Source organism: Macaca fascicularis, chromosome X (assembly GCF_037993035.2).
Source record: "Macaca fascicularis isolate 582-1 chromosome X, T2T-MFA8v1.1".
In the NCBI taxonomy this organism is placed as follows: Eukaryota; Metazoa; Chordata; class Mammalia; order Primates; family Cercopithecidae; genus Macaca; species Macaca fascicularis.
In genome coordinates this window covers 57,670,060-57,690,596 of record NC_088395.1, presented here as the reverse complement: position 1 = coordinate 57,690,596, position 20,537 = coordinate 57,670,060, and the positions used below count along the sequence as shown (strand labels likewise).

General features: G+C 39.9%; 1 protein-coding gene across 4 annotated transcripts in view; it reads left to right on the top strand.

Annotated features, from left to right (window-relative positions):
* LOC102125980 (zinc finger X-linked protein ZXDA-like) overlaps positions 1-20,537 on the top strand; it is a 237,423-nt gene that overhangs the window by 48,522 nt on the left and 168,364 nt on the right. The window contains exon 2 of one of the 4 annotated variants that reach the window (XR_006695430.3): positions 12,104-12,246. The exons of 2 other annotated variants lie outside the window; for them this stretch is intronic. Coding sequence is in view for 1 of the 2 variants with exons in the window: in XM_065538046.2 (XP_065394118.1) it covers positions 12,104-12,121 (18 nt within the window). In the remaining variant the exon portion in view is untranslated. Of the gene's footprint in view, positions 1-12,103; positions 18,867-20,537 lie in introns of those variants that run through there. One more of the 4 variants, XM_065538046.2, reaches the window with a different exon arrangement.

Here is a 20,537-nt window from a genome sequence, read left to right as displayed (position 1 = left end):
TGCACCCATCAACTCGTCAGCAAGCATCAACTCGTCATTTACATCAGGTATAACTCCCAATGCAATCCCTCCCCTCTCCCTCCTCCCCATGATAGGCCCCGGTGTGTGATGTTCTCCTTCCTGAGTCCAAGTGATCTCATTGTTCAGTTCCCACCTATGAGTGAGAACATGCGGTGTTTGGTTTTCTGTTCTTGGTATAGTTTGCTGAGAATGATGGTTTCCAGCTGCATCCATGTCCCTACAAAGGACATGAACTCAGCCTTTTTTATGGCTGCATAGTATTCCATGGTGTATATGTGCCACATTTTCTTAATCCAGTCTGTCACTGATGGACATTTGGGTTGATTCCAAGTCTTTGCTATTGTGAATAGTGCCGCAATAAACATACATGTGCATGTGTCCTTATAGCAGCATGATTTATAATCCTTTGGGTATATACCCAATAATAGGATGGCTGGGTCATATGGTACTTCTAGTTCTAGATCCTTGAGGAATCGCCATACTGTTTTCCATAATGGTTGAACTAGTTTACAATCCCACCAACAGTGTAAAAGTGTTCCTATTTCTCCACATCCTCTCCAGCACCTGTTGTTTCCTGACTTTTTAATGATTGCCAGTCTAACTGGTGTGAGATGGTATCTCATTGTGGTTTTGATTTGAATTTCTCTGATGGCCAGTGATGATGAGCATTTTTTCATGTGTCTGTTGGCTGTATGAATGTCCTCTTTTGAGAAATGTCTGTTCATATCCTTTGCCCACTTTTTGATGGGGTTGTTTGTTTTTTTCTTGTAAATTTGTTTGAGTTCTTTGTAGGTTCTGGATATTAGCCCTTTGTCAGATGAGTACATTGCAAAAATTTTCTCCCATTCTGTAGGTTTCCTGTTCACTCTGATGGTAGTTTCTTTTGCTGTGCAGAAGCTCTTTAGTTTCATTAGATCCCATTTGTCAATTTTGGCTTTTGTTGCCGTTGCTTTTGGTGTTTTAGACATGAAGTCCTTGCCCATGCCTATGTCCTGAATGGTATTACCTAGGTTTTCTTCTAGGGTTTTTATGGTATTAGGTCTAACATTTAAGTCTCTAATCCATCTTGAATTAATTTTCATATAAGGAGTAAGGAAAGGATCCAGTTTCAGCTTTCTACTTATGGCTAGCCAATTTTCCCAGCACCGTTTGTTAAATAGGGAATCCTTTCCCCATTTCTTGTTTTTCTCAGGTTTGTCAAAGATCAGATGGCTGTAGATGTGTGGTATTATTTCTGAGGACTCTGTTCTATTCCATTGGTCTATATCTCTGTTTTGGTACCAGTACCATGCTGTTTTGGTTACTGTAGCCTTGTAGTATAGTTTGAAGTCAGGTAGCGTGATGCCTCCAGCTTTGTTCTTTTGACTTAGGATTGTCTTGGCAATGCGGGCTCTTTTTTGCTTCCATATGAACTTTAAAGCAGTTTTTCCCAATTCTGTGAAGAAACTCATTGGTAGCTTAATGGGGATGGCATTGAGTCTATAAATAACCTTGGGCAGTATGGCCATTTTCACGATATTGATTCTTCCTATCCATGAGCATGGTATGTTCTTCCATTTGTTTGTGTCCTCTTTTATTTCACTGAGCAGTGGTTTGTAGTTCTCCTTGAAGAAGTCCTTTACATCCCTTACAAGTTGGATTCCTAGTTATTTTATTCTCTTTGAAGCAATTGTGAATGGAAGTTCATTCCTGATTTGGCTCTCTGTTTGTCTGTTACTGGTGTATAAGAATGCTTGTGATTTTTGCACATTAATTTTGTGTCCTGAGACTTTGCTGAAGCTTCTTATCAGCTTAAGGAGATTTTGGGCTGAGAAAATGGGGTTTTCTAAATATACAATCATGTCGTCTTCAAAGAGGGACAATTTGACTTCTTCTTTTCCTAACTGAATACCCTTTATCTTTCTTTTGCCTGATTGCCCTAGCCAGAACTTCCAACACTATGTTGAATAGGAGTGGTCAGAGAGGGCATCCCTGTCTTGTGCCAGTTTTCAAAGGGAATGCTTCTGGTTTTTGCCCATTCAATATGATATTGGCTGTGGGTTTGTCATAAATAGCTCTTATGATTTTGAGATACGTTCTATCAATACCAAATTTATTGAGCGTTTTTAGCATGAAGGGCTGTTGAATTTTGTCAAAGGCCTTTTCTGCATCTATTGAGATAATCATGTGGTTTTTGTCTTTGGTTTTGTTTATATGCTGGATTACGTTTGTTGATTTGCATATGTTGAACCAGCCTTGCATCCCAGGGATGAAGCCCACTTGATCATGGTGGATAAGCTGTTTGATGCGCTGCTGGATTCAGTCTGCCAGTATTTTATTGAGGATTTTTGCATCAATGTTCATCAGGGATATTGGTCTAAAATTCTCTTTTTTTGTTGTGTCTCTGCCAGGCTTTGGTATCAGGATGATGTTGGCCTCATAAAATGAGTTAGGGGGGATTCCCTCTTTTTCTATTGATTGGAATAGTTTCAGAAGGAATGGTACCAGCTCCTCCTTGTACCTCTGGTAGAATTCAGCTGTGAATCCATCTGGTCCTGGACTTTTTTTGGTTGGTAGGCTATTAATTATTGCCTCATTTTCAGAGCCTGCTATTGGTCTATTCTTGGCTTTTTTTTAAAAAAAAGAAACATATCCTGTTCCCAGACCAGTAAATAAGCAAGAGCTACATGCATCAGTGTGAGTATTAACATTTCTCAAGTCTTTCAAATGAGTCCAGTGTGGGGATGGGATGGGGGAAAAATTGATAGAAAAACTTTGCTATAGACACTACAACAAACAATAAATTTAGATAATTTAAAATATAAAAAAGGCAAGAGGCAGCATTTCAGCAGCAAAGTGCTCAATAAAAAATATATTGTAGAGAGTAATACAAGAAAGCTGGAGTAAGAAGAGGGCAGAAAAATGGGTCAGCAGGATGGGCAAAGGCCTCAAAGGAAATACAGCATTCGTCATTCTAGGAGGAATAACACATTCTCAATCTGGAACTGCCCGGAATAACATTGGTTCTCTTGTATTTACACCTTTGAAGACCATGATCGAACCAATACTTCCACAATGATAGCAGTAATTAGGAGCAGAGCATATTGTCACCAGCTTCTCATCAAACACAAAATTATAGCCTTCATGAACGAGTAGATGTGCTCTGGAGATGAGTTTTAAATTGTTGATATGACCAGACTCATTTGTGACCTTTGCTCCAAAAAGCCAACACAGTCTTCGGGGCTGATAGCTCAAGTATCCGTATCTTCAGGATCTGACCAAACCAGATCACAAAATGCTCCTTCATGAAGAATTTCCTGATTCCGTTTGATGTTTCAAGTTTGGTTTTTGTCCTTGGTTCCGTTTATGTGATGGATTACATTTATTGATTTGCGTATGTTGAACCAGTGTTGCATCCCAAGGATGAAGCCTACTTGTTCGTGGTAAGTGCACTTCTTCATGTTGTGCTGCTCGATTTGGTTTTCCAGTGTTGTATTGAGGATTTCCACATCGATGTTCATCAGGGATATTGGTCTGAATTTTTTTTATTATTATTATACTTTAAGTTCTAGGGTACATGTGCACAACGTGCAGGATTGTTACATATGTATACATGTGCCATGTTGGTGTGCTGCACCCATTAACTCGTCATTTACATTAGGTATATCTCCTAATGCTATCCCTCCACACCCTCCCCATAATAGGACCCGATGTTCGATGATCCATTTCCAGAGTCCAAGTGATCTCATTGTTCAGTTCCCACCTATGAGTGAGAACATGCAGCATGCAGTATTTGGTTTTCTGTTCTTGCGATTGTTTGCTGAGATTGATGGTTTCCAGCAGCATCCATGTCTGTACAAAGCACACGAACTCATCCTTTTTTATGGCTGCATAGTATTCCATGGTGTATATGTGCCACATTTTCTTAATCCAGTATGTCACTGATGGACATTTGGGTTGATTCCAAGTCTTTGCTATTGTGAATAGTGCCACAATAAACATACGTGTGCATGTGTCTTTATAGCAGCATGATTTATAATCCTTTGGGTATATCCCCAGTAGTGGGATGGCAGGGTCAAATGGTATTTCTAGTTCTATATCCTTGTGGAATTGCCACACTGTGTTCCACAATGATTGGACTAGTTTACAGTCCCACCAACAGTGTAAAACTGTTCCTATTTCTCCACATCCTCTCCAGCACCTGTTGTTTCCTGATTTTTGAATGATTGCCACTCCAACTAGTGTGAGATGGTATCTCATTGTGGTTTGCACTTGCATTTCTCTAATGGCAACTGATGATAAGCATTTTTTCATGTGTCTGTTGGCTGTATGAATGTCTTCTTTTGAGAAGTAACTGTTCATATACTTTGCCCACTTTTTGATGGGGTTGTTTGTTTTTTTCTTGTAAATTTGATTGAGTTCTTTATAGGTTCTGGATATTAGCCCTTTGTCAGATGAGTAGATTGCAAAAATTGTCTCCCATTTTGTAGGTCGCCTGTTCACTCTGATGGTAGTTTCTTTTGCTGTGCAGAAGCTCTTTAGTTTCATTAGATCCCATTTGTCAATTTTGGCTTTTGTTGCTGCTGCTATGGGTGTTTTAGACATGAAGTCCTTGCCCATGCCTATGTCCTGAATGGTATTACCTAGGTTTTCTTCTAGAGTTTTTATGGTTTTAGGTCTAACATTTAAGTCTCTAATCCATCTTGAATTAATTTTCGTATAAGGAGTAAGGAAAGGATCCAGTTGCAGCTTTGTACTTTAGGCTAGTCAATTTTCCCAGCACCATTTATTAAATAGGGAATCCTTTCCCCATTTCTTGTTTTTCTCAGGTTTGTCAAAGATCAGATGGCTGAAGATATGTGGTATTATTTCTGAGGGCTCTGTTCTGTTCCATTGGTCTATATCTCTGTTTTGGTACCAGTACCATGCTGTTTTGGTTACTGTAGCCTTGTAGTTTAGTTTGAAGTCAGGTAGTGTGATGCCTCCAGCTTTGTTCTTTTGGCTTAGGATTGTCTTGGCAATGCGGGGTCTTTTTTTGGTTCCATATGAACTTTAAAGCACATTTTTCCAATTCTGTGAAAAAGTCATTGGTAGCTTAATGGGGATGGCATTGAATTTATAAATTACCTTGGGTAGTATGGCCATTTTCGCAATATTGATTTGCAGATTACATGATTGTATATTTACAAAACCCCATTGTCTCAGCTCAAAATCTCCTTAAGCTGATAAACAATTTCAGCAAAGTCTCAGGATACAAAATCCATGTGCAAAAACAACAAGCATTCTTATACACCAGTAACAGGCATACAGAGAGCCAAATCATGAATGAACTCCCATTCACGATAGGTACAAAGACAATAAAATACCTAGAAATCCAACTTACAAGGGATGTAAAGGACCTCTTCAAGGAGAAATACAAATCACTGCTCAGTGAAATAAAAGAGGACACAAACAAATGGAATACCATACCATGCTCATGGATAGGAAGAATCAATATTGTGAAAATGGTCTGAATTTTTGTTCTTGTTGTTGTGTCTCTGCCAAGTTTGGAATCAGGATGATGCTGACCTCATAAAATGAGTTAGGGAGGAGTCCCTCTTTTTTTATTGTTGGAAATAGTTTCAGAATAAATGGTACCAGCTCCTAATATTCCTTCTGAAACTATTCCAATCAATAGAAAAAGAGAGAATCCTCCCTAACTCATTTTATGAGGCCAACATCATCCTGATACCAAAGCCTGGCAGAGACACAACAAAAAAAGAATTTTAGACCAATATCCCCGATGAACATTAATGCAAAAATCCTCAATAAAATACTGGCAAACCGAATCCAGCAGCACATCAGAAATCTTATCCACCATGATCAAGTGGGCTTCATCCCTGGGATGCAAGGCTGGTTCAACATATGCAGATCAGTAAATGTAATCCAGCATATAAACAGAACCAAAGACAAAAACCACATGATTATCTCCATAGATGCAGAAAAGGCCTTTGTCAAAATTCAACAGCCCTTCATGCTAACAACGCTCAATAAACTAGGTATTGATGGAACGTATCTCAAAATCATAAGACCTTTTTATGACAAACCCACAGCCAATATCATACTGAATGGGCAAAAACTGGAAGCATTCCCTTTGAAAACTGGCACAAGACAAGGATGCCCTCTCTCACCACTCCTATTCAACATAGTGTTGGAAGTTCTGGCTAGGGCAATCAGGCAAGAGAAAGAAATAAAGGATATTCAGTTAGGAAAATAAGTCAAATTGTCTCTGTTTGCAGATGACCTGATTGTATACTTAGAAAACCCCATTGTCTCAGACCAAAATCTCCTTAAGCTCATAAACTACAGCAAAGTCTCAGGATACAAAATCAATGTGCAAAAATCACAAGCACCCTTTTACACCAGTAACACACAAGCAGAGAGCCATATCATGAATGAATTCCCATTCGCAATAGCTTCAAAGAGAATAAAAAACCTAGGAACCCAACTTGCAAGGGATGTGAAGGACCTCTTCAAGGAGAACTACAAACCACTACTCAGTGAAATAAAAGAAGACACAAACAAATGGAAGAACATACCATGCTCATGGATAGGAAGAATCAATATCGTGAAAATGGCCATACTGCCCAAGGTAATTTATAGATTCAATGCCATCCCCATTAAGCTACCAATGAGTTTCTTCACAGAATTGGAAAAAACTGCTCTAAAGTTCGTATGGAACCAGAAAAGAGCCCGCATCTCCAAGACAATCCTAAGTCAAAAGAACAAAGCTGGAGGCATCACGCTACCTGACTTCAAACTATACTACAAGGCTACAGTAACCAAAACAGCATGGTACTGGTACCAAAACAGAGATATAGACCAATGGAATAGAACAGAGCCCTCAGAAATAATACCACACATCTACAGCCATCTGATCTTTGACAAACCTGACAAAAACAAGAAATGGAGAAAGGATTCCCTATTCAGTAAATGGTGCTGGGAAAATTGGCTAGCCATAAGTAGAAAGCTGAAACTGGATCCTTTCCTTACTCCTTATACAAAAGTTAATTCCAGATGGACTTAAATGTTAGACTTAAAACCATAAAAACCCTAGAAGAAAACCTAGGTAATACCATTCAGGACATAGGCATGGGCAAGGACTTCATGTCGAAAACACCAAAAGCAATGACAACAAAAGCCAAAACTGACAAATGGGATCTAATTAAACTAAAGGGGAACATCACACACTGGGGTCTATTGTGGGGAGCGTTAGTGGGGAGGGATAGCATTAGGAGATATACCTAATGTAAATGACGAGTTAATGGGTGCAGCATAGCAACATGGCACATGTGTACATATGTAACAAACCTGCACGTTGTGCACATGTACTCTAGAACTTAAAGTATAATAAAAATTTTAAAAATTATACAATCATATTTGTCAGCCAGGCCTGGAAGAAAAATATGTATTATATTTCTTTTAGTTCTATGCGATGAATAACAATGATAAAATTGTGAATCATCTTTTGATGATTTATTATTTATGCCTTTGGCTGTTAGATGCAAAACACTGCGAACTAGTTCATTCAATTACAAGCTTTCTTCATTTATTTTTCTTTTCTCTCCTCAATATAAAGAATCTCAAAGATTGGAAAGATAGAATATAAAAATCTTCTAACATAGGAATAAACATTTTTGATCAGCTTTCAACCACAAGGCTCTGTGTGAAAAACTGCAGATGTAAAGATACAATATCTGCCCTCATAGAGTTTATGGTGCACCCGATGAAATAACTAAATACCTGAAAATACAAATAAAAATACAAGACAGTATAAAAGTAGCAAAAAGAAAGAAAGAAAGAAAAGGAAGGAAGGAGGGAGGGAGGGAGGGGGGGAGGGAAGGAAGGAAGGAAGGAAGGAAGGAAGGAAGGAAGGAAGGAAGGAAGGAAGGAAGGAAGGAAGAAAGGAAGGAAAGAAGGGTACCAGCTCCTCTTTGTACCTCTGGTAGAATTTGGCTGTGAATTTGTCTGATCCTGGGCTGTTTTTCATTGGTAGGCTGTTAATTACTGCCTCAATCTCAGAACTTGTTATTGGTCTATCCTGGGATTTGACTTCTTTCTGGTTTTGAAATGGGAGGATGTATGCATTCAGGAATTTATCCATTTCTTCTAGATTTTCTAGTGTATTTGCATAGAGGTGTTTAGAATGTTCTCTCATGGTAGTTTGTATTTCTGTGAGCTCAGTGGTGATATCCCCTTTATCATTTTTATTGTGTCTGATTCTTTTCTCTTTTTTCCTTTATTCATCTGGCTAGCAGTCTATTTTGTTAATCTTTCTAAAAACCAACTCCTGGATTCATTAACTGTTTGAAGGGTGTTTCTTGTCTCTATCTCCTTCAGTTCTGCTCTGATCTTAGTTATTTCTTTTCTTCTGGTAGCTTTTGAATTTGTTTGCTCTTGCTTCTCTAGTTCTTTTAATTGTGATGTTAGGATGTCGATTTTAGATCATTCCTGCTTTCTCCTGTGGGCATTTAGTGCTATTAATTTCCCTCTAAACAGTGCTATAGCTGTGTCCCAGCAATTCTGGCATGTTGTGTCTTTGTTCTCATTGGTTTCAAATAAGTTATTTATTTCTGCCTTCATTTTGTTATTGACCCAGTAGCCATTCAGGAGCAGGTTGTTCTGGTTCCATGTAGTTGTGCAGTTTTGAGTGAGTTTCTTAAGAAGAGTATATATTCTATTGATTCGGGGTGGAGAGTTCTGTAGATGTCTATTAGGTCTGCTTTGTCCGGAGCTGAGTTCAAATCCTGAATATCCTTGTTAATTTTCTTTCTCGTTGATTTGTCTAATATTGACAGTGGGGTGTTAAAGTCCCCCACTATTATTGTGTGGGAGTCTAAGTCTCTTTGTAAGTCTCTAAGAGCTTGCTTTATGAATCTGTGTGCTCCTGTATTGAGTGCATATATATTTGGTATGGTTAGTTCTTCTTGTTGCATTGATACCTTACCATTATGTAATGCCTTTCTTTGTCTTTTTTGAATTTGTTGGTTTAAAGTCTGTTTTATCAGAGACTAGGATTGCAACCCCTGCTTTTTTTTCTTTCTATTTGCCTCGTAAATATTTTTCCATCTCTTTATTTTGAGCCTTTGTGTGTCTTTGCATGTGAGATGGGTCTCCTGAATACAGCTCACCAATGAGCCTTGACTCTTTTTCCAATTTGCCAGTCTGTGTCTTTTAATTGTAGCGTTTAGCCCATTTGCATTTAAGGTTATTACTGTTATGTGTGAATTTGATCCAGTCATTATGATGCTAGTTGATTATTTTTGCCTGTTAGTTGATGCAGTTTCTTCATAGTATCAATGGTATTTACAATTCGGTATGTTATTGCTGTGGCTGGTACTGTTTTTTCCTTTCCATATTTAGTGTTTCCTTCAGGAGCTCTTGTAAGACAGTCCTGGTGGTGACAAAATCTCTAAGCATTTGACTGTCTGTAAAGGATTTTATTTCTCCTTCACTTTTGAAGCTTAGTTTGGCTGGATATGAAATTCTGAGTTGAAAATTCTTGTGTTTAAGAATGTTGAATATTGGCCCCCACTCTCTTCTGGCTTGTAGGGTTTCTGCAGAGAGGTCTGCTGTTAGTCTGATGGGCTTCCCTTTGTGGGTAACCTGACCTTTCTCTCTGGCTGCCCTTAACATTTTTTCCTTCATTTCAACCTTGGTGAATCTGATGATTATGTCTTGGGGTTGCTCTTCTCGAGGAGTAACTTTGTGGTGTTCATTGTATTTCCTGAATCTGAATGTCAGCCTGTCCTGCTAGGTTGGGGAAGTTCTCCTGGTTAATATCCCAAAGAGTGTTTTCCAGCTTTGTTCTATTTTTCTTGTCACTTTCAGGTACACCAATCAAATGTAGATTTGGTCTTTTCACATAGTCCCATATTTCTTGGAGGATTTGTTTGTTCCTTTTCATTCTTTTTTATCTAATCTTTTTTTCACACTTTATTTCGTTAAAGTGGTTTTCAATCTCTGCTATGCTGTCTTTTGCTTGATCGATTTGGCTATTGATACTTGTGTATACTTCACGAAGTTCTCGTGCTGTGTTTTTCAGTTTCATCAGGCCATTTATATTCTTCTCTTAACTGGTTATCTAGTTAGAAATTCCTCTAATTTTAAGGTTCTGAGCTTCCTTTCTTTGGGTTAGAACATGTTCTTTTAGCTCAGAGGAGTTTGTTTTTACCCACCTTCTGAAGTTTACTCTTGTCAATTTGTCAAACTCATTCTCTGTCCAGTTTTGCTCCAGTGTTGGTGAGGAACTCTGATCCTTTGGAGGAGAATAGACATTCTGGTTTTTGAAATGTTCAGCCTTTTTGCACTGGTTTTTCCTCGTCTTCATAGATTTATCTACCTTTGGTCGTTGATGGTGGTGACATTTGAATAGGGTTTCTATGTGGACATGCTTTTCGTTGCTGTTGATGCTACCCCCTTCTATTTGTTAGTTTTTCTTCTAACAGTCAGGGCCCTCTGTTGCAGGTCTGCTGGAGTTTGCTGGAGGTCCACTCAAGACCCTGGCTTCCTGGGTATCAGCAGCGGAGGCTGCAGAGCAGCAAAGATTGCTTCCTTTTCCTTCCTCTAGAAGCTTTGTCCCAGAGGAGCACCTGCCAGATGCCAGCTGGAGCTCTCCTTTATGAGGTGTCTCTTGGCCCCTGCTGGGAGATGTTTCCCAGTCAGGAGGCACAGGGGTCAGGGACCCACCTGAGGAGGCAATTTGTCCCTTAGCAGAGCTCGAGCACTGTGCTGGGAGATTCGCTGCTCTCTTCAGAGCTGGAAGGCAGGAACGTTTAAGTCTGCTGAAACTGCACCCACAGCTGCCCCTTCCCTTAGGTGCTCTGTCCCAGGGAGTTGGGAGTTTTATCTATAAGCCCCCGACTGGGGCTGCTGCCTTTCTTTCAGGGAGGCCCTGCCCAGAGAGGAGGAATCTAGAGAGGCAGTCTGGCTATCGCTGCTTTGCCAAGCTGCAGTGGGCTCCGCCCCATAGTATAGTTTAAAGTCAGATAGTGTGATGCCTCAAACTTTGTTCTTTTTGCTTAGGATTGCTTTGGCTATTAAGACTCTTATGGTATTTATATTAATTTTAGAATAATTTTGTCTAATTGTCTAAAAATGTCATTGGTAATTTGATAAGAATAGCACTGAATCTGTAAACTGTTTTGGGCAGTGTGGCCATTCTCATGATATTGAGTCTTCCTATTCATGAGCATGAAGTGTTGTTGTTGTTGTTGTTTGTTTATTTGTTTTTAAGACAGAGTTTCACTCTGTCACCCAGGCTGGAGTACATTGGCACAATCTCAACTGACTGCAACCTCTGCCTCCTGTGTTCAAGTGATTCTTCTGCCTCAGCCTCCCAAGTAGTTGGGACTACAGGCACACACCACCACACCCAGCTAATTTTTGTATTTTTAGTAGAGATGGGGTTTCACCATATTGGCCAGGCTGGTCTCTAACTCCTGACCTCATGATCTGCCCGCCTCGCCCTCCTAAAGTACTGGGATTACAGGTGTAAGCCACCACGCCCAGCTGCTTTGTGTGTGTGTGTGTGTGTGTGTGTGTGTGTGTGTGTGTGTGTGTGTATGTGTTATCTCTGATTTCCTTCAACAGTATCTTGTCATTCTATTTGTTGAAGTCTCTCAGCTCCCTTGTTATCTGTATTCCTAGATATTTTATTTATATTGTGGCTATTATAATTGGGATTATGCTATTGATTTGACTCTCAGCTTGAATGTTATTGGTGTATAGACATGCTACTTATTTTGTGTATTGATTTTGTTTCCTAAAATTTCACTAAAGTCTTTGCCAGTTCTAGGACTCTTTCGGTACAGTCTTTAGGGTTTTGTATGTATATAATCATATTGTTAGCAAAAAGAGATGGTTTGGCTTCCTTTCCAATTTGGATGGCTTTTATTTCTTTCTCTTGCATGATTACTCTGGCTAGGACTTCCAATACTATATTTAGTAGGAGTGGTGAGGGTGGGCATCCTTGTCTTCTTCCAGTTGGCAGTATGTTTAATGCTGTGCTTTTTATTTTTAGTGTATCTTTTATAGGTTTTTCTTTGTGATTACCATGATATAGGAAACATCTTATAGATGAAGGCATTGAGTGTGGACAGAGGGAAGACACAGATGCTGGGATGAAGGCGGAGGAAGTTTGGACCCTTCATCAGTCTACTGTGCACGAAGACTCATTCCTGGCCCCCAACAGCTCCTTAAGAGGGGGTGAGTTGAGCAAGCTTGTGGTGGCCTAGTTTCACCAAAATCCTCTGGAATCCTGTCAGCAAGAGACCCCATGACCCCCACAGAAAATTGAGCTGGCAGAGAGAGCTGTTTGGAGAGGTGGTGTGGGCAGAACTCCATCTGGTGCAGAACCTGGGGAGTTTGGTGTAGGACAGTGTGTGGTGGAGCATGGCCAGGAATGCCCATCCTCCAAGGCTCATCTTGCTCCCTTAAGAGACTTTAGCTTTAGGGGAACTGTCGGACCTGCATAGTTCAGGGCGATCTTTCCCATGAGATGGGGCTGCTCTGATCTGATTGCCCTCCTGTCTGCTAGTCCCTCCCAGGGCACCAGTCTGGCCATTATGGCTTGCAGTGCAGCCTCAGATCTGCAGTTGTGGTGCCTCACAGAGACCCACATGATAGCTTCAGCACTGGCAGACTGTGCCTGATCATTGGAAAGCTCCAGCCAAATGACCTCCACACACCAGCCCACCCATGCCCTTGCCCCACTGCTGCTTCCCCTATGCTGCCTTGCTGGCATGCACTGGCCCACAGTCACCCTCCACATTAATTTACTGGTACACGTACACATGGGTGGACTTCAGTTCTCTTTCCCTGCTGGCGCACACGTGCATGTGCATTGCACTAAGCCACTGCTGCTGGCATAAGCACACCCTGCCCTGCCCCCAGTTGTGCCACCATTGCCAATGTAAAGGTGCATAAGGAAACCAGAAGCTTCACCTGCCCTTTGCCACCATCATCACTGACAAATTAATGCATACAGAGACTGTCAGCTCCATGCCCATCAGTGCCCTGCTCCCATGCTGATACTGCCACAGGCATTAATCTGTGCACAGAGACCAGCAGCCCCATGCCTCATCCTGTGTGACTGCTGCTACTGGCATGAACATGGGCACAGAGGTTGCTATCCCCGTGTTCTCCAGTGCCCTGCTCCATGCTGACACCCCCACTGGTGCAAATGCAAACGTAGATGCCTACAGTCCCCTACGCTCCACACCTCCACCACGGTGCTGCCATTATTGCCACTGCAAACATCCACATGGTGGCCAGCAAACCTATGCACACCAATGCCCCACCACAGCCAATGAGCAATCACACCACCACATTGCCATTGCTGCTGGTACATGAAAATGAGCATGGATCTAGATAACACCACATGACAAGGCAATCTGCCTGGCACCACCCATCGGAGTGTTGTGAACAGTGATCCAGGAACACCTGGGTCCCTCCCGCACAGCAGGTTCCTAACCTCAAGAGACCAGAAAGCAAAGCCAATGGCTTGATATTAGCGGCCCTAGAGTTAAAGCATGCATTCCAGGCATCCTGAGCTCAGCTTTGGTGTCCTAAAATTTTCCAGAAATGTAGCCAGTTGACTAAACCCACCTTATATTACAATCAAACTCCCAAGGACATTAAAGAGGTCAGAAGAACAAAAATCCCATCCAAAGGACAGCAAATTCACAGACTGAAAGAATACCAACCCACAAAGATGAGAAAGAACCATGACAAAAACTCTAGTAACTCAAAAAGCCAGAGTGTCTTCTTAACTCTAAATGGCTCAACTTGTTCCCCAACAATGGTTCTTAACCAGGCTGAAATGGCTGAAATGACAGATAAAGAATGTCAGTAGAAATGAACATTATTCATACCCAGGAGAACATCAAAACCCAGTCCAAGGTTTCTGAGGAATAAAATAAGATGAAGGAAATCAAAGGTGAACTGGAAATTATAAGAAAAAAACCTGATAAGATAGAACTAAAACACTCATTTCAAGAATTTCATTATATAATCACAATATTAGCAGCAGAATTGACCAAGCTGAGGAAGGAATCTCAGAACTAGAAGACTGGCTCTCTGAAATAACTCAGACAAAAATAAAGAAAAAAGAAGAAAGAACGAAGAACAAAACCTGAGAAATATGGGATTTTGTAAAGAGACCAAATTTATGACTCATTAGTGTCTCTGAAAGAGGAAACAAAGCAAGCAATTTGGAAAACACATTTTAGGATATTGTCCATGAAATGTTTCTCTGCTAGATAGGACAACATTCAAAGTTAGGAAATGCAGGGAACTTCTATGAGATACTACAAAAGACAGCCACCCCCAAGACACATAATCATCAGATTCTCCAAGGTCTAAATAAAAGAAAAAAATGTAAAGGCAACTGAAAAGGTGGTTTACCTACAAACGGAACCTCATCAGGCTAACAGTGGACCTTTCAGCAGAAATCTTACAAACCAGAAGGGATTAGGGGCCTATATTTAGCATTCTTAAAGAAAGGAATTTTCAACTGAGAATTTCTTATCCAGACAAACTAAGCTTCATAAGCAAAGGAGAAATGAGATCCATCTCAAACAAACGAATGCTGAGGGAATGCATTTCCACAAGACAAACCTTACAAGAGGTCCCGAAGTGAGTGCTAAATATGGAAAGGAAACACGATTATTGGGCACTACAAAAACTCACTTAAGTACATAGACCAGTGGCACTATAAAACAACCACACAAACAAGTCTGCATAATAACCAGTTAACAACATGTTGACAGGATCAAATTTGCACATATGAATACTAACCTTGATTGTAAATTATCTAAATGCCCCAATTAAAAGGCACAGAATGGCAACTTGGATAAAGAAGCAAAACCCAATATTCTGTAATTAAGAGACTCATCTCACAATCAATGAAATGCATAGATTCAAAGTAAAGGGATGTAGAAAATTCTGCCAAGCAAATGAAAAACAAAACAAAACAAAAAGCAGGGGTTGCTATTCTAATTCTAGGCAAACCAGACCTTCAAACAACAAAGATCATAAAAGACAAAAGGAGGCAGGGCAAGATAGTGGAACTGATGGCTACACAAATTGTATTTCTATAAGGACACCAATTTACAACTATCTACACAGAGAAAGCCCCTTCATGAGAACCAAAAATCAGGTGAGCCTGTGTAACACCTGATTTTAACTTCATATCACTGAAAGAGGTAAAGAAAAGATAGAAAAAACGTCTTAAGTTGCCAATGCCACCTCTCCCCAACCCCATTCTCCTGCCCCGGCAGTAGCAGCATGGTATAGAGATCATCTCTGGGTGCTGAGGGAGGGAGAACAGCAATTGTGAGGCATTGAACTCAGTGCTGTCCTGTTAGAGCAGAAAGGAAAACCAGACCAAACTCAGCCGACACTCACACACAGAAGTAGTATTTAAACCAGCCCTCGCCAGTCCTGTGCTGGCTTCAGGTCTGACGCAGCATAGTCATAGTGTTGGTGGCCACAGGGGTGCTAATATGACTCCACCCTCAGTTTTTGGAGGTTCAAAACTGAGAGAGATTCTCCGTTTCTTTGGGAAAAATTCAGGCTAGAGAACAAGATATCTGCCTGGTAATCCAGAGAATTCTTCATCTTTTTCAAAACCACCAAGTTAATAACTCTATGAGTCTGCAAGAACTACAGTTTTATTAGGCTTGAGGTGCTCCTTAAAGCAGATGCTGCTTAGCTCTTGATACCCAAGTCCTTTCAAATATCTGGAAAGCCTTCTCAAAAATGATGGATACAAACAAGACAAGATATAGAAGACTACAATAAATAACAAATTCTTCAATGCCCAGACACTGAAGAATGTCTACTGGCATCAACACCATCCAGGAAAACATGACCTCATCCAATGAACTAAATAGGTAGCCAGGGACTAATCCTGGATAAACAGAGATATGTGACCTTTCAGAAAGAGAATTTGGAACAGCTGGGTTCAGGGAACTCAGAGAAATTCAAGATAGCACAGGAAAAGTCAGAATTCCACAGATAAATTTAATAAGAGAATGAAATAATTGAAAAGAATCTAGCTGAAATTCTGGAGCTGAAGAAATGCAATTTACGTATTTAAGAATGCATCAGAGTCTTTTTTAATTATACTTTAAGTTCTAGGGTACATGTGCAGATTGTGCAGGTTTGTTGCATAGGTATACATGTGCCATGGTGATTTGCTGCACCCATCAACCTGTCATCTACATTAGGTATTTCTCCTAATGCTATCCCTCCCCGAGCCCTCACACCCTGACAGACCCCAGTGTGTGATGTTCCCCTCCCTGTGTCCATGTGTTCTCATTGTTCAACTCCAACTTATGAGTGAGAACATGCAGTGTTTGGTTTTCTGTTATGGTGTTAGTTTGCTGAGAATGATGGTTTCCAGCTTCATCCATGTTCCTACAAAGGACATGTCCCTCCAAAGGACACCTAGCTCTGTGTCCTTTCATTCGGGGCAGTGAGTTCTCCCATGTCCTGTGTGAGTCCAGAAGTGCTGTTTGGGTATCATGGACTACAGTCAAAAACCTTAGAGATCTTACTGGTGTTCTATTTTTTATGGCTGCATAGTATTTCATGGTGTATGTGTGCCACATTTTCTTTATCCAGTCTATTATTCCTGGGCATTTTGGTTGGTTCCAAGTTTGTGCTATTGTGAACAGTGCCACAATAAACATACGTATGCACGTGTTTTTATAGTAGAATGATTTATAATCCTTTTGATATACACCCAGTAATGGGATTGTTGCATCAAATGGTATTTCTGGTTCTAGACCCTTGAAGAATCGCCAGTGTCTTCTACAATGGTTGAACTAATTTACACTCCCACCAACAGTGTAAATGTGTTCTTATTTCTCCACATCCTCTCCAGCATCTATTGTTTCCTGACTTTTTAATGATCACCATTCTAACTGGTGTGAGATGTAATCTCATTGTGGATTTGATTTGCATTTCTCTAATGACCAGTGATGATGAGCTTTTTTTTTTTTTTTTTTTTTTTTTTTTTTTTTTTTTATTTCTTGGCAGGATAGATGTCTTCTTTTGAGAAGTATCTGTTCATACCCTTCACCCACTTTTTGATGGGGTTCTTTGTTTTTTTCTTGTACATTTGCTTAGTTCTTTGTAGATTCTGGAACTTCCCCAACCTAGTAAGGCAGGCCAACATTCAAATTCAGGAAATACACGAACGCCACAAAGATACTCCTCGAGAAGAGCAACTCCAAGACACATAACTGTCAGATTCACCAAAGTTGAAATGAAGGAAAAAATGTTAAGGGCAGCCAGAGAGAAAGGTCAGGTTACCCACAAAGGGAAGCCCATCAGATTAAGAGCAGATCTCTCGGCAGAAACTCTACAAGCCAGAAGAGAGTGGGGGCCAATATTCAACATTCTTAAAGAAAAGAATTTTAAACCCAGAATTTCATATCCAGCCAAACTAAGTGTCATAAGGGAAGGAGAAATAAAATCCTTTACAGACAAGCAAATGCTTAGAGATTTTGTCACCACCAGGCCTGCCCTACAAGAGATCCTGAAGGAAGCACTAAACATGGAAAGGAACAAGTACCAGCCATTGCAAAAACATGCCAAAATGTAAAGTCCATTGATGCTAGGAAGAAACTGCATCAACTAACGAGCAAAATACCCAGCTAATATCATAATGACAGGAGCAACTTCAAACATAACAATATTAACCTTAAATGTAAATGGACTCAATGGTCCAATTAAAGGACACAGACTTGGAAATTGGATAAAGAGTCAAAACCCATCAGTTTGCTGTATTCAGGAGACCCATCTCACATGCAGAGACACACATAGGCTCAAAATAAAGGGATGGAAGAAGATCTACCAAGAAAATGGAGAACAAAAAAAAGCAGGGATTGCAATTCTAGTCTCTGATAAAACAGATTTTAAATCATCAAAGATCAAAAGAAACACAGAAGGCCATTACATAATGGTAAAGGGATCAATTCAACAGGAAGAGCTAACTATCCTAAATATATATGCACCCAATACAGGAGCACTCAGATTCGTAAAGCAAGTCCTTAGAGAATTACAAAGAGACTTAGACTCCCATACAATAATAATGGGAGACTTCAACACCCCACTGTCAACATTAGAGAGATCAACAAGACAGAAAGTTCACAAGGATATCCAGGAATTGAACTCAACTCTGCATCAAGCGGACCTGATAGACATGCACAGAACTCTCCACCCCAAATGAATAGAATATACATACATTCTTCTCAGCAAAACATTGCACTTATTCCAAAATTGACCACATAGTTGGAAGTAAAGCACTCCTCAGCAAATGTAGAAGAACAGAAATTATAACAAACTGTCTCTCAGACCACAGTGCAATCAAACTAGAACTCAGGACTAACGAAATCAATCAAAACCGCTCAACTACATGGAAACTGAACAATCTGCTCCTGAATGACTACTGGGTACATAACAAAATGAGGGCAGAAATAAAGATGTTCTTTGAAACCAATGAGAACAAAGATACAACATATCAGAATCTCTGGGACACATTTAAAGCAGTGTGTAGAGGGAAATTTATAGCACTAAATGCCCACAAGAGAAAGCTGGAAAAATCTAAAATTGACACCCTGACATCACAATTAAAAGAACTAGAGAAGCAAGAGCAAACACATTCAAAAGTTAGCAGAAGGCAAGAAATAACTGAGATCAGAGCAGAACTGAAGGAGATAGAGACACAAAAAACCCTCCAAAAATCAATGAATGAGGAGCTGTTTTTTTTTTGAAAAGATCGGCAAAGTTCATAGACCACTAGCAAGACTAATAAAGGAGAAAAGAGAGAAGAATCAAATAGACGCAATAAAAAATGATAAAGGGGATATCACCACCGACCCCACAGAAATACAAACTACCATCAGAGAATACTATAAACACCTCTATGCAAATAAACTAGAAAACCTAGAAGAAACGGATAATTTCCTGGACACTTACACTCTCCCAAGACTAAACCAGGAAGAAGTTGAATCCCTGAATAGACCAATAGCAGGTTCTGAAAATGAGGCAATAATTAATAGCCTACCAACCAAAAAAAGTCCAGGACCAGACGGATTCACAGTTGAATTCTACCAGAGGTACAAGGCGGAGTTGGTACCATTCCTTCTGAAACTATTCCAATCAATAGAAAAAGAGGGAATCCTCCCTAACTCATTTTATGAGGCCAACATCATCCTGATAACAGAGCCTGACAGAGACACAACAAAAAAAGAGAATTTTAGACCAATATCCCTGATAAACATCGATGCAAAAATCCTCAATAAAATACTGGCAGACTGAATCCAGCAGTGCATCAAACAGCTTATCCACCATGATCAAGTGGGCTTCATCCCTGCGATGCAAGGCTGGTTCAACATATGCAAATCAATAAACGTAATCCAGCATATAAACAGAACCAAAGGCAAAAACTATATGATTATCTCAATAGATGCAGAAAAGGCCTTTGATAAAATTCAATAGCCCTTCCTGCTAAAAACTCTCAATAAATTCGGTATTGACGGAATGTATCTTGAAATAGTAAGAGCTATTTATGACAAACCAACAGCCAACGTCATAGTGAATGGGCAAAAACTGGAAGCATTCTCTTTGAAAACTGGCACAAGACAGGATGCCCTCTCTGACCACTCCTATTCAACATAGTGTTGGAAGTTCTGTCTAGGGAAATCAGGCAAGAGAAAGAAATAATGGGTATTCAGTCAGAAAAAGAAGAAGTCAAATTGTCCCTGTTTGCAGATGACATGATTGTATATTTAGGAAACCCTATTATCTCAGTCCAATATCTCCTTAAGCTGATAAGAAACTTCAGCAAAGTCTCAGGATACAAAATCAATGTGCAAAAATCACAAGCATTCTTATACACCAGTAACCAAAACAGCATGGTACTGGTACCAAAACAGAGATATAGACCAATGGAATAGAACAGAGTCCTCAGAAATAATACCACACATCTACAGCCATCTAATCTTTGACAAACCTGACAAAAACAAGAAATGGGGAAAGGATTCCCTATTTCATAAATGGTGCTGGGAAAATTGACTAGCCATGAGTAGAAAGCTGAAACTGGATCCTTTCCTTATTCCTTATATGAAAATTAAGTCAACATGGATTAGAGATTTAAATGTTAGACCTAAAACCATAAAAACCCTAGAAGAAAACCAAGGTAGTACCATTCAGGACAGAGGCATGGGCAAGGACTTCATGTCTAAAACACCAAAAACAATGGCAACAAAAGCCAAAATTGACAAATGGGATCTAATTAAATTAAAGAGCTTCTGCACAGCAAAATAAACTACCATAGAGTGAACAGGCAACCTACAGAATGGGAGACAATTTTTACAATCTACTCATCTGACAAAGGGCTAATATCCAGAACCTACAAAGAACTCAGTCAAATTTACAAGAAAAAATCAAACAACCCCATCAAAAAGTGGGCAAAGGATATGAAC